A 13336-nucleotide genomic window follows, 5' to 3' on the forward strand; every position below is an offset into this window, starting at 1 on the left:
TGAGGCTATATCTAGGCCATTCTGGTAGTCCTAGTGCATGCTCGTCGTTGCATTGAACCTGGTATGTGACAGCAATATCGGACAATGTGAACCTGTACATAGCATATGAATCTGCACCCGAGGCTCGCCGACATTGATAGCAGGGATTCAATGGCAAGACGCTCTCAACGAGAATGCATCATCCGGACTCAAGTTGTGTTATTGCTGTGACCTCTGTTGGCACTTGTTTATTGCAATCCTCTTGTGTTGTAGGGTAGATTTTCGGCACTTACCACCTAAAGCACCCCCTTAAATGTAGGTTCTGCAACGACCGTGGGTCAAAATGTGGCTAACCCTCAAAGTGTGGACCTTCCACATCTCACAGTGCACGTCCAACGCAGGGCAAGTTCCCCTCCCCTCCACACCCGTCCCTTACCCATCTCTTTTTCCTTCTCTTCTTGAGCGCCTTTCGTATATTCTATAGCTCTTTCTCCATGAGCCAACCCTTTTGCCAAGTTATGCTCTGACTGACCCAGGCTTCAAAACACAATATTATTACTCCTTGTATTTCACACTGTTTATAGTCCATGCTATGTCTTAGGTGGTCTTCCAACATAAACATCAAACTTGGGTGTTCCATGACATTTCGTGATTCAACTGTATTGTAACAGGACTGTTTAACATTCTGTTCCTTACTCGGTTCATTTTCTATGAAAATAAAAATGATTTGAACAAAAAATGTGGCTAAGCCTTCCTTCCCCACATAGCTGGTGTGGTATGGGTGAATGATGTCCAGGATGCCCCACAGTGCTCCCAGTTGGTGACCTTTCTTAATTAAAGAGGCTCAACCTCTGTGTTCCAGTCACGCTCTGAGGCATCCTTAATGGCCACCTGGAGTGTACTGTATAAGACAATGTGCCCCCTGGGCTCAGTGCCATATTCACTGCAGTATCAGAGCCCTCCTAGTCCTGCGATCTATTGCCCTCTGCTTCACAGCTGCTTTCTGCCCCATGTTCCCTAGCCGACTCACGCTCGTAGCCTGGGTCCGCACCATCACAAATGCAGAGGACCACAGGAGCAGTGGACTGGGCTGAGGCTTTACCCCATCGTCAGAAGATCTCCACTCCCATTGGTCTTACAGCCTACGCGGTCACAGCCACCCTTGGTGCATTGGCACTGATGTCTTTGGCAGGTCAGCACTCCTGTATCCAGGAAGAGGCGGACCACAGTACGAGCAGTGACACAGCTTCAGTTAGGCCTCTGCGCATGCAGCGGCGTCTGGTTGGTGTAGGCCTGCAGCGTCCCTCCAAGGACTGCTATATTCTAGCCTGCAGGCAATCTAGGCTGCCTAAGGACTCATTCATTTGGCAAAGAGATGCTTCATTTAGATCTGCATTGATCGTGGCTGAAAAGCATACCTGAAAGCAGCATTTGTGGGAGAGTCCAAGTGTGGTTTAAGAAGTCCTAATAAAAAGGAGTCTTCTTTGTTGGTGCTAGATCACAACAACCCCCATCACCCAGCTCACCCACAGACTTCTTAACACACTTGAGATGAAGGGTATTCATTTTTTGACAGGCAACATATTGAAAAGAGTCTGGCTGGCAATAGATATTAAAGTCCTCCTATTATTACACACCTTAAAAACACTCATTCTCCTTCTTTTGTACCTGTGGGATGAGCATGTTGGAAGAATCACCTATCTTCTGTCAGGGCTCCCATTAGTGCAACAGTGCTTTACAAAGCTCCCCAAGTGGGTGTCCGAAGCATTCCTTTGGGGGTATGAAGGATAATCACCCTCAATCACAAGTCATCTAAGGCAGCAGTTCGAGGTTGACCCTCAACAGCATGGCTTTGTTATAGGTAGGGACACAACAGCTCATGTGAACATGACTATAACTGCATTTGATGTCGCGGAGGTAAATTCCACTCCACTCGGTATGCTATTGTTGGATGCTGAAAAAGCTTTCGACCGAGTGGGGTGGGATTATCTCTGGGCAACACTGATAGCCTTCGGCTTCAAAGGCAAATATTTAAGATGGATCCGAACCTTATACGATCACCCAACTGCTAAAATTAGCAATGCAGGGATGACATCTTCAAGTTTTATAATATCTTGGGGTACCGGCAAGGGTGCCCTTTGTCACCCTTGCTGTTTGCTCTATCCATGGAACCATTTATTTCTGCACTACAGGCTCAACCTCGAATTGTCCCTTTTGATTTTGGCCAGAACTCTCTGAAAATTACAGCTTATGCTGATGACATTGCAATATATTCTACGGATGTGGCTGAAACTCTACACGGAATAACTGAGGAGGCTAATAGATTTGGGATGGTCTCCGGATACAAACTTAATATAAATAAAACACAGATACTAATGAACTATAAATCTCAAGCCCCGATATCAGGGGTATGTAGAACAGCTACATACTTAGGAGTTAATCTTTCCTCTAACATAAATGAAATCGTCAGACAATTACGAGATACTTCTTAGAGAAACAGCACTTACATTAAAAAAATTGCAAAAGGTGCTGCTTAATATTATCGGACAGATTAATTTAATTAAAATGAAAATACTCCCCAAATTCCTTTACTTATTTAGATCCATTCCACTATGTGTTAATAATCTCTTTTTTTTAAAACTAGATGGGATTTTTAGCAGTTATATTTGGGGCTATAAAAAAGCCCGTCGATCAATAGCTCTGCTTAAACTTACATCAAGGCAAGGAAGACTCAACTTCCCCGATTTTAGGTTATACTTTCTTGCAGCTTTCATCTGTCGTCTTCGTAGTATACTCAACCCAAACAATTATTATTAATTTTACAAATTTATGTTAGGAGAGGAATGTTTCTAGCTAAAGTTAATGACCCCAACTACTTCAAAAGGGTAAAGTTTAAGACTGCAAGAGAGAGTGTTAAAATCTGGTTCTCGCTTCTTACAATGTGTAGGACTACGCTTTTTCATTCTAAACTTCTTTTATAGGGTAACCCAGGATTTCCTGAAATCTTTCATGACGGGGCTTGTAAGATCTGGGCTCGTTCGGGAATAAAAACTTTGGGTGACCTCTATGGCAGCAATGGCTTCATGGATTTTGAGACACTGAAGATACTATATAAACTGACCGAAGCCATGCGGTTCAAATATTTACAAATTCGAGACTACCTCGTACGTAACATGAATGTAAAGGAGATTTCAGAATCAGATATTTGGAATTGTTTTTACTCGGATAAGATAAAGTCAGTAATCAGTGAGGGCTATAGATGTCTTAGTAGTCATAAAATGGACAACTGTGTAAAACTGGCAGAGAAATGGAGTACACGATTGGGCGTTAGTATAACTGCTAACCAGATTACTACAGCTTTTCTTGATCTTAACAAACTAGTACAGTCCTCTAGCTTAAGGCTGCAACAATATAAAACAATATGTGGCCTGTACTACACACCAGAAAGGATATCAAAATGGTCCTTAAATAGCCCAACTAACGACAGTTCTAAATGCCCCAAACGTGACCTAATAGCGGCAGATCTTGAACATATGTTTTTCTCATGCCCTGTATTGGCTGACTTTTGGGTAAGAGTCCAACAGGTTCTTAATCAAAAACTTGTCAGACCTATCTCTCTCAATGCATCAATGGTACTGATAGCGAATAGCTCGCAGAAAGATTTTGTAACTATTGTACTTGCCTGTGCTAGATTAGCTAGGGCCTGGATATCATGCACTCCACCCCACGCTATGGAATGGTGGTCCGTGGTTAAAGAAACATACCCTATGGAATCCTCAATAGCTAAAATAAGAGGCGCACGATCGTTAATAAAAATGGATAAAATTTGGGGGACTTTTATATAAGATTATATAGAGATTTTTCTGATTTTTTTATTATCTGCTACTTCAAACTTATTAAAGATGGATCTTGTATTGAAAATGTATCATTTTGTATTGTTACTTAATTGTTTCCCCCTTCTTGCTTTCTTTATCTTTACTCTGGTACCCTACTACCTGTAAGAATTGTATGTATGTATTTCTCATACTGTTAATAAAAAAATAATTAAAAGAAAACAAGGGATTTGGCGAGTTGCAGGATACAAGCTAGTGTGAGAAAAGATTAATCTAAGTGGTAAATGGCAAAAAGAGTGAACAGAGCTGGGCTGTTTACAGTTGTGCTAGAAGACAGAATGTGAGGAAAGTGGTGAAAAGTGGGTGACACGAAAGACTGGTCTACAAGCCTAGAACAGTGAGTATCTTCTTCAAATGGTGGGTCAAAGGAAGATTCAAATCAACAAACACCTTGGCTGGAGTGCAAGTCAGACCAACAGAATGGGCTGATTTGTGAAGAAATCTACGACAAAGGAAATTACCACCAAGGGTTATATATGATGTGTATATATTGTCATTACCCAGTTTGCATTCAATTAATGTAGACCATTCACATTGAATTGTAGTTCTCATATGTTGAATAAATATTTGAATATATATATATATATATATATATATATATATATATATATATATATATATATATATATATATATATATACATACACACACATATACACATATATATACATATATATATACACATACACACACACACACACACACTTATCGCTTATGTTTTATAAGTAAGTGGAATGTGTCGTTTGTTGATAGCCAGTACTACAGAATGTAGGGATGGAATGTTAGAAGGGAAAGGTTTTTTCTGTGATAGTTGCAGTCAGGATCTAGCCTGAGCTGGTCGTGTTGATGAAACTTCAATAAAGCGACTTCTACAGACCACAAATCTCAGGAATTATTGGAGAATAACAACGTTTCAGTATGCAAATGTATTAAACATATGAAGTTATGTGGAATTTGTGCAAATTCTTAGTCGTACACAAACACTATGGCTTAGGTTTAGACAAACGCGTGCAAGACGTGCAGCTTTATACAAAATATAAATTATACAAAATCTATGAAGAATGTCAAAGTACTCAGACATTGAGTGCGTTGGTTCTCGGAGGAAAATGTTAAACTAATTAAAGAGAACTGGCTCCCTGGTTTGGTTTAAATTAAAACGCTTTCTGGTCCGAGGAAAAATGTGACCGTAAGGTATTGTAGCAGGCAATGCACTCCGACCGGAAACATATAGTACAGTTGGTCCTTAAAACCCATCAGTGATAGGATTCATGAAAATAATAGAACTGCAGACCTTTAAGAGTCCGCAGGAAGGCAATGGAAGCTTTGACAAGTTGGGTCAGGGCAGAAAATAGTATTTTCTTATCTTGCTCTCAAAAAACTAACCCTTCCGGCTGTCAGGGTGCAGGTTACAGCTGCTCTGCTCATTGGCAAACTACTGCTGTAAGGAAAATCACAATCTAGTTAATGGAATAAACGAAAAGAAACTAGTGAAAAAAACACCCCGCCAACTGCTTCTCTTTCCTCAAAGCATTATTTTGACGGATGTTTGCACGTCTCGTTGTGCATCTGGATTCTATCAATTATGGAACGAGGGATACATTTGGTCTAACTGGATTAAGAACTCTGGTCTTCTGGCTGCACAGAGGACAGTTTAGCAACAGACCGCACAGACAAATAGATACATTCCGCCTTAAAATAACTACTGATTGAGGCAGTTTACCGTGTGGGCTTATTCACCAGTAACAACTGGATTTTTAAAACCAAAATATGGTAAAAGGGCTCATTTAATTTAAGTGAAGTTCTAATAACTGCTCTTTATGTCACTCCCGTTTTTTTTTTACTATGAACAGGGGGCGTAGCAGGTTTACTACACAGACCATGTACTGCTGCCTGCCCAGCAATGTCTAATGTGGGCATAACAGAATGTGATATTTGCACTGCTACGGCATCGCATGTAAATTAAAACAAGCATTGGCATTGCCAATAGGTCTCGCTTGTGGGACCTTATAAGTATTTAGTTTTGCAGCACAATATCCTTGTTGCATAATCGGATATTGTGCTGCAAAACTAAATACTTATAAGGTCCCACAAGCGAGACCTATTGGCAATGCCAATGCTTGTTAATGTTCCTTCTCCAAGTCTTAAGTGTTGCAGTGTGTTCTTTCTATCCAACTTCTTGGTGCAGGGGGCGGCTTGCTTTTTCCTCTACATGTGTGTCCGATCTGACTGCCAGAGTGCTGTTGGGGTTATTAAAGGTTAAATCACTGTTTTCAAATGTGCGGCAGAGCAAGTAACTCTTTGTTGCTCTGCACTTTTCCTGGATCCTGTTCTTCCAGCAGCAGCATCTCTGGAGGAGTCCGTATGCCATGTACTCTTTTCAGTCTTTTCCCCTCGCCAGTGTGCGCACAGCTCGGCAGACAGACACGCGGGCTTGAATCAGCGCAGGAGTGCTGCCACTATGTGTAACCCTGCAGGCTGCAGCTGTAGCGAGGTTTCTCCCGTGTTCCCATTTGTGTAAGATAGCAGCATTTTTGTTCCCTCACAAAACAGCTTTCATATAGCGTTTAAAACGTGGGTCTGCTGTCAGTGGAAGCTGTGCAGAGGTGCGCCGTGCGCTCTATCAGGCTTGTAATTAAAGCTGAATGCAAGAGACCTGGATGCGAAATACCCCTGTGCCTGCCCCCAGCTTTAGTTCTTTATTGAAAAGGACTACGTTTAAAGTCGCATTGTCTGAAGTACTGTTTCTTGTGAACGGCATTATGATTTGTGTACTAGTGTTATTTTTGGGTGGAGGCAGCAAATGCTTGGCGATGGAGGGCAGGAAAGTTAGAGAAAGAGGGGTGAGGGGTGGCGAGGTCTGGCAGGGAACAGATGGCCTGGGAGCGCTTAGAAGCCAAAAGTCAGCTGGGGACCGGGTGATTCGTAAATGACAATAAACCGAGTCAGCTTCATCACTCTTACGAAAATGACGACAGTTCATTTAATGTATAGAACTTTTTACTGTCTGCGTTTATTTCAGCTAGCACAATAGGCTGCACTCGGGGGGCAGGAAGGAAATCGCACAGTAAAAACAATGACATTATTGTTGGGAACGTCTTTTAATGTGTGTGTGGGTGGTGAAGCGGCAAGGAAAGTAGTTTCATGAAATGTAAATTCATATACAGAGGGGGGTTAAGTGAGGGACGAGGAAGATTTGAATGGGAAATAAAGAGGAGGTGCAGAGGGATGAGGGACCACCGCCTGGGGGAAGCTGGCTGGGGAGGGGGAGGAGAAATGCAAGGAAGTTAGGGGAGGAGAAGCCGAGAAGCCGCAGAGCGCACGCTGGGCGAAGCCCTTTGATGTGCTCTGCGGCAAGATGCAATTAGGAGGGAGGGAGGTTGATGCGCGTTCGTGTTGATCACGTGGTTCACGTGAACTTCATGAAAACGCCAGCAAAAAGCTGGTGGTTTCATGAAGATTTTGCCGACTTGAATTCTCGCTCCGCTCGATGCGCATGCGCGCATCGATAGGTCGCGAGACCTAAAAAAAACACTTGAGCCTCGGTGCCAAGATGTGACCTGTATTAAACTAGCATACTTTATTTCACTTGCCTCTTTCAAAAAACGAAGTTCAGCTAAAAATAGACTGCTTTTGTATGTTAAGTGCATCCAGAAATAGCATCTCCTTTTACAGACACTGAAACAGTGTTTCTATTTAGTTCAAGGCCAATTTAACCAACCACTTAGGGTGGCTACACATCACCCTTCCCAGACATATGTATTTTAAACCTAGTCCACTCAGCCCGGTACCTCCCATTATGAAGCGTATGCATACATATATATTTTTTTTAAACTGCGGACATGCACAGCAACATATGGGAAAATGTCCCTATCAAACGGAGCAAGAGGTCGGAACTCACTCCCTTTTTTATCAGACATCGACCGAATACCCTACAGCCTCGCCCCGGGTCAGTTCTGAACGCACCTTCCCCCGTGTAACTTTCAAAACCACTTTATAATTATAAATCATCATCTTCTTTTAGCTCCCATATTTTAAGCAGTGATCTGTGGTTATCAGCCTGCACGGTACAAATGATCAGGGAGTCACTTATTATTATAACCCATGCATTTGCGGCTATTTTTTTTTCTTTTTCTAAAGAAGTTTACCCTAGCATCCCTTTGCCCGAGCTATGCCAGGTTGGCGCCAGGTACGCCACTGGTGTGATGAGACTCACCCTCTTCTGGACGCCCGGAGGGCACGGTCTGCTGGCCCCCCGCGACGGCGCCTTGAGGCTCGAGGCAGGTTGCTCCTCGGTGGGACGCGGGGTCTTCCCCGGCCTCGGCGGCGTCCTCTCCCAGGGGTTGCCATACTCCGCCAGGATCCGCGGTTTGTCCAACTTCAGCCGCCGGGCCGCGGGCTTCAGAGACGAAAAGTAATAGCGGCTGCGCTCCCGCTCGTCCAGCGGCCGGTTTCCAAACACGGCCACAGTGCGAGCCGCCGAGGCCGCGGCTGCCATGGAGGCCATGGCCCAGGCTCGCTCTGGACGAGCCCTCCCCGGAGCCCAGGCCACGCAAGCGAACTGCCGCCGCCCTGGCTTTCCGTTCCCACTGTATCGTCCCGCGGAGAGGGAGTAAAGCACCCGCCCACCGCTTCGACTGCGCGACACACGCCTCCAGAGAACACCGCAACTTGCAATTGCACGCCCCTCCTCAAAAGAGCTTCACACACCTCCCCTTGACAAGTTAGCTTTCCGTTCTACATCTATCCATTCCCGCCAGATCCGTGTTACTCATCCTTGTCACAACTCCTCACCTCTTTCCTTGCGCCAAGAGCCGCCTCCCACGAGTCCCAGACCACATCAAACTATCACCAGGTTACAGCCAAAAGGTCAGCTCATGCACTTAGGTACTTTCATTCTCCCCACAGAAGTGATTTCCACTACTGTGACGGCCTTACGACATTTAATCCAGTTGAATTAAAATGGGTGCCACAGGCCAGTAGGGCCCCTCGTTCATGAATAAATACAGATTTGACACTTCTAAATATTGGATGTGGTTATTAAAAAGATAACTCTGTCGCAGTGGTTAATTTGTAGAAATAGAAGTGCCATGGCTCTCGTGAGGAGGCATCTTGCACCAGCCCATTTCCACTGTTAGCGTCGCCTAAAACAGAACCAACTGCAAACCAAGAAAGTGGGGGAGAGGATGTGGCCTAATGGCCAGAGCTGCAGACAGGTGTCCGCTCTACATCCTGTAATCCTGGCCAAATCCCTTGATCTCTCCATAGATGAATGGCTCTTAACGGGTGCTCATTAAAAGCGCCCAGGCTGATGGTTAAGTGCCAGTGCGGAGCACTGGAAACCGTTGGCTCAAATGAACCATTGCTCTGTCTTTATGCTGCCACACTGACATTTTTTGATATGACGTATGGCAAGACCTTTTGATTTCACTAAAACAAATCAGGCGTTGACAAAATCAAGAGGCTGCCAGTGTACGCCAGACGGAAAGATATTGTCAATGCTTTTTATGTCTGTTAGTGCTTTGTTAGATCTTGTTAGCCAAGACCTGTTGCTGTTAATAAACAGTATATATACTATAGATGCTTACTTACAGGGGATTTCGGCCTTTTTCTCCCTTACTCTGTTTTATTGTCATTCACATTCTGATTCTACACACCTCAGCATAAAGGATGGGGCAAGTGGTCAGCCCACTTCAGTCATAGCATTTTGTTCTTGCACAATGTTGCACATCTACACAATGAGGGAAGGGAGAGAGAGTCCCCGAGAGGTGGTCACCACTGGGTGGTTGGTTATACTTGGGACCACATTTTCAAATAAAAAGCAATTTTTGGTTTGCTTATAATTTTGGCATAGTTTGACAACTCTTCACAAACCCTCCCCCCAAAAAAAGTATCATCCACATCAGCTCCATCCAGGAAAGTGTTACTGTGATCCATCAAGCAGGGGCCAAGAGAAAGAAGGGGGGGAGGGGGGGGTGTTCCAAAACACATTTGAGGGAAAAGCGAACAGCGATACTGAAAAAACTGAATGGAATTACATGGTGCTCACCCTCAGTGCTAAACAATACTATGTTCTGGGCACACGGGCACCCAGTGATGACAAAAAAAAATATGTTCCTTCTGACACCCATGAAGGGTGCCGACTGGGCAGCTGGCGATGTATGAGGGACCTTGGGACTCCCCCATGGCCAATATTAAAAAATAGTGTGTGGGCACCGTGGCACTCAAATTGAAAATATATTAAAAACAATTTTAAATGAGCAGCAGGAGCCGCTCATTTATTATTCACTGCTCCAGCAAAGAGCGCCCCGTAGTGCCCTAGGACATGTTTGAAGTATATGTTATCTTGCTGGTGGTGTCTGTCGAAGAGGCAAGGGCACCACCGATTTTTTTTAATGGGGGGCTGCAGGGAGTGCTCGATAACTACAATTGGTGAATTTCAGTGGCTTTGTTAGTTTAAAATAGTATAACACAAGCAAAACCTGTTGCATACCAAATAAAGAGAGTACAGAAATTATGTCTCAATGGACATATATAAGTTCAGGTATCCACATTTGTAGACAAAGGAAGACGAAGGGTAGTACGACTCCTCTTTTATTGCTATGGATGGCCAGCCGACACGTGTTTCGTCGTAAAGCAAATACACTACTTTGACGACTCCTCAGGGCTGTAGTCGACAGGTACTGAACCACAGGTCGCAATGCCGGTGATAATTCCGACCCGGCCCGCTCAAGACCAGGTTAAATACTTTCCAATTGTCGTGGTAACCGTCACACTCACTGAATGCTGTTATCAGGGTTATCATCAATGACGTAATTTGAGATGTCTTAAGTGATATAACTGATGATGTCACTGAACATTTCCTGAACATTTCCTGAGTGATATAATATGTGAGGTCATAAGCAGTGCATTAGTAATAGTTTGCTCACTGAACTATACTGGGGAATTCTAGAGGTTTTACGGTTTAAAACATAACCCTATGACTGACATTGTCACTTAAATATAACGTCCCTTTAACCTTTGTTTTATCCACTGAATGAATGAGTAATTTCTCTTTGTATTGGATGCGATCGAAAGGCAAACAAAGCAGTTTTTTCACACTTCTCATGCACTTGAGAAAAGACTGCTCCGTTACCTACGCCCCCTCCATGCCCCTGCAGCATTGCCATCCACCGTAAGAATATTTTTCTGACCTAACTGGAATAGGGCCAGAACTCCTGCATTGGCAATGTCAAATTGTATCTCCTGGAATACTTTCCTTTGTTCTTCTCACCACCTTAAACCTCTTCCCCTGTCTTGATAGCACAGTCAAGCTTTGTTTTACCAGTGTAACCTCTTATAAATATTGGCTAGGTATTCCACAGGTCGATTAAGGGTTAGAGTTTATCTTATCATTTTAGTGAGCACTAGCACTTTTTGTTTAAGGAGGATAGGATTCTCCTAAGTTGCATACACTTTCTGCACATGGGTTGACTTCTCAGCGATGTAGTTCCCGATCAGCGAAGCATAAGCAGGGGCACAAGCAGCCCCATCAATTCAATTGCGGCACGTCCTCTTATCCATACCATTTTAGTGAGTACTTGCAATAGTTCTCTTTTAATTGGTTGTTATTTTGGGGGCATTTTTATGGGAGTATCTTTTTTTATAATAACACAATATTCTGGTGGTCCTAAGGCCTCGGCAAAAACAACAATTGATGGACAGAATGCTGAACAATGTCATACATTCACCCCAATACAGACATCTGGGCCTAAATACATTGTTTTTTTGCTCACCATGCCATTCCAGTTTGAACCCAGCCATATGCAAATCAGTCTTGACCATGTGCTCAATGGGAACAGTCCAGACCGAACTGCCAGGCCAGGTCCTCCCTGGACTGGAAACAAGCATCCTAGGACCGGTTTCGGGGTGTCACCCCATATCAGCCAGGATAGCTCGACTCCAGTGGCATGGAGAGCATGGGACCCACGTCTGGGCATACCGGTCCCACTCGGGGTGACAAATGCAATAACAACAATTGATGGACTGAATGCAGAACAATGTCATACATTCACCGCAGAACAGAGATCTGGGCCTCAGCATTATTCTCTCACCTGCCCATTGGTCTATGGAGGTAGGGTCTTTTAAGTGCCGCCTGCTGTCTTTACAAGGTAGACTACTCAGGAGTCAAATTCCAGACAGACAGCGTATGTGCAAAGGCACTAGTGGCCACATAAAAAAAACCTGCAGAACATGTGATCTGATCTTCACCATTTTAGTATTGAAAGAAACAAGGGAACCCAAAGGTAATACAATAGGGACCTTCACCATTTTAGTGACCACTTGCACTTTTTCTCTTTTGGTTGTTGTTCTGGGGGGATTTTTCAAGGGGCAGTTTTTATAATAACTTTATAATTTGCTGGGCTTAGGCCTGAGCATCACTGTCTCGGTCTATATTTTTGTCTAAGGAGGGTAGGCTTCTACTAATGGGGTGCCCGTTCTCTGCACAGGATCGACTTCTCAGCAGTCAAGTTCCAGAACTCAGAGATCTGAGCAGCCACATAAAGCAGTCTGGGGCACGTCCACAAAGCGGGCCTGCCAAAGGCGAGTCCAACTGCGCCCAGTACGCATCCAGCGCCAAAGCTCCTGGTCGTTTCTTTAGAGATTTCAGGTACCCACCTTTTAGCTCTGGATAATAAAACTAAGTACTGTCATATCTGTTTTCCACTATCCACAGTCATCCCAAGACAGGGCAAGTGTATTTACAGTAAGTGTTCCATTGAGCTCTCACTAGGAGCCAAGGCTACGGCTATTGGTAACAAAAAGACACACACTAACATTGACTTAGTAGACTGGCGACTTGCGTTGTTTTCTTTTAAATTTGTATTGTTTTCTTGTAAATACCAGGTCTATGGTGAAACACTATCTTGACATTCTAGATGTATTTTTTTATTTCAATCCAGACCTCTAGTTCTGAACCGAAACGTAGCTAGATGACCCTTCAGCCTCTGACATACCATCAGCCATTCCCAAGAGTTACTCTCTAAAAAGCCTGGAACACCCTAATAAGTATGGTGCTGTGGGAATTATTTATAGGAATACCTGGTTATGTACTCCCATAATGTTCCCCATGGTTCCAAACTCTGAAAGCCTAGCAGTTTTGATGAAAAAGAATGAAGCTCTCACCTTGGCAGGGTCACGGATATACAGACCTCCTGAAGCTAAAACTTATTTTGTGGCCATGTTGGCAGAATGCCTGTCTCCTGTGCTTCTTAAGTCATCCCACTTTATCTTGCTGGGGGACCAAAATTACCACTTAAGTTAAGATATAGAGAACAAAGAAAAGCTTGACCGTGCGAAAGCACTTGAGGTTCTGGGATTTAAGCAAGCTGTCCTCCAACCCATTCATTGAGCAGGCTATATTTTAGATTCTATTGTCACCTTCTCACACTTCTGTTTGTTTGACCTGCCAGTCCCGGTCAGGCAGT

The 13336-nt window shown here is 43.8% G+C and overlaps 1 protein-coding gene across 2 annotated transcripts in view; it reads right to left on the reverse strand.

The window, feature by feature from the left end:
* Positions 1-13336, reverse strand: part of C6H1orf198 (chromosome 6 C1orf198 homolog) — a 152113-nt gene that overhangs the window by 92030 nt on the left and 46747 nt on the right. The window contains exon 1 of one of the 2 annotated variants that reach the window (XM_078649073.1): positions 8086-8478. The exons of the other annotated variant lie outside the window; for it this stretch is intronic. Within the exon in view, the coding sequence (XP_078505199.1) occupies positions 8086-8376 (291 nt within the window). The 5' untranslated portion in view covers positions 8377-8478. Of the gene's footprint in view, positions 1-8085; positions 8479-13336 lie in introns of those variants that run through there. 2 annotated transcript variants of the gene reach the window in all.

This window comes from Lissotriton helveticus, chromosome 6, assembly GCF_964261635.1.
Source record: "Lissotriton helveticus chromosome 6, aLisHel1.1, whole genome shotgun sequence".
Taxonomy (NCBI): domain Eukaryota; kingdom Metazoa; phylum Chordata; class Amphibia; order Caudata; family Salamandridae; genus Lissotriton; species Lissotriton helveticus.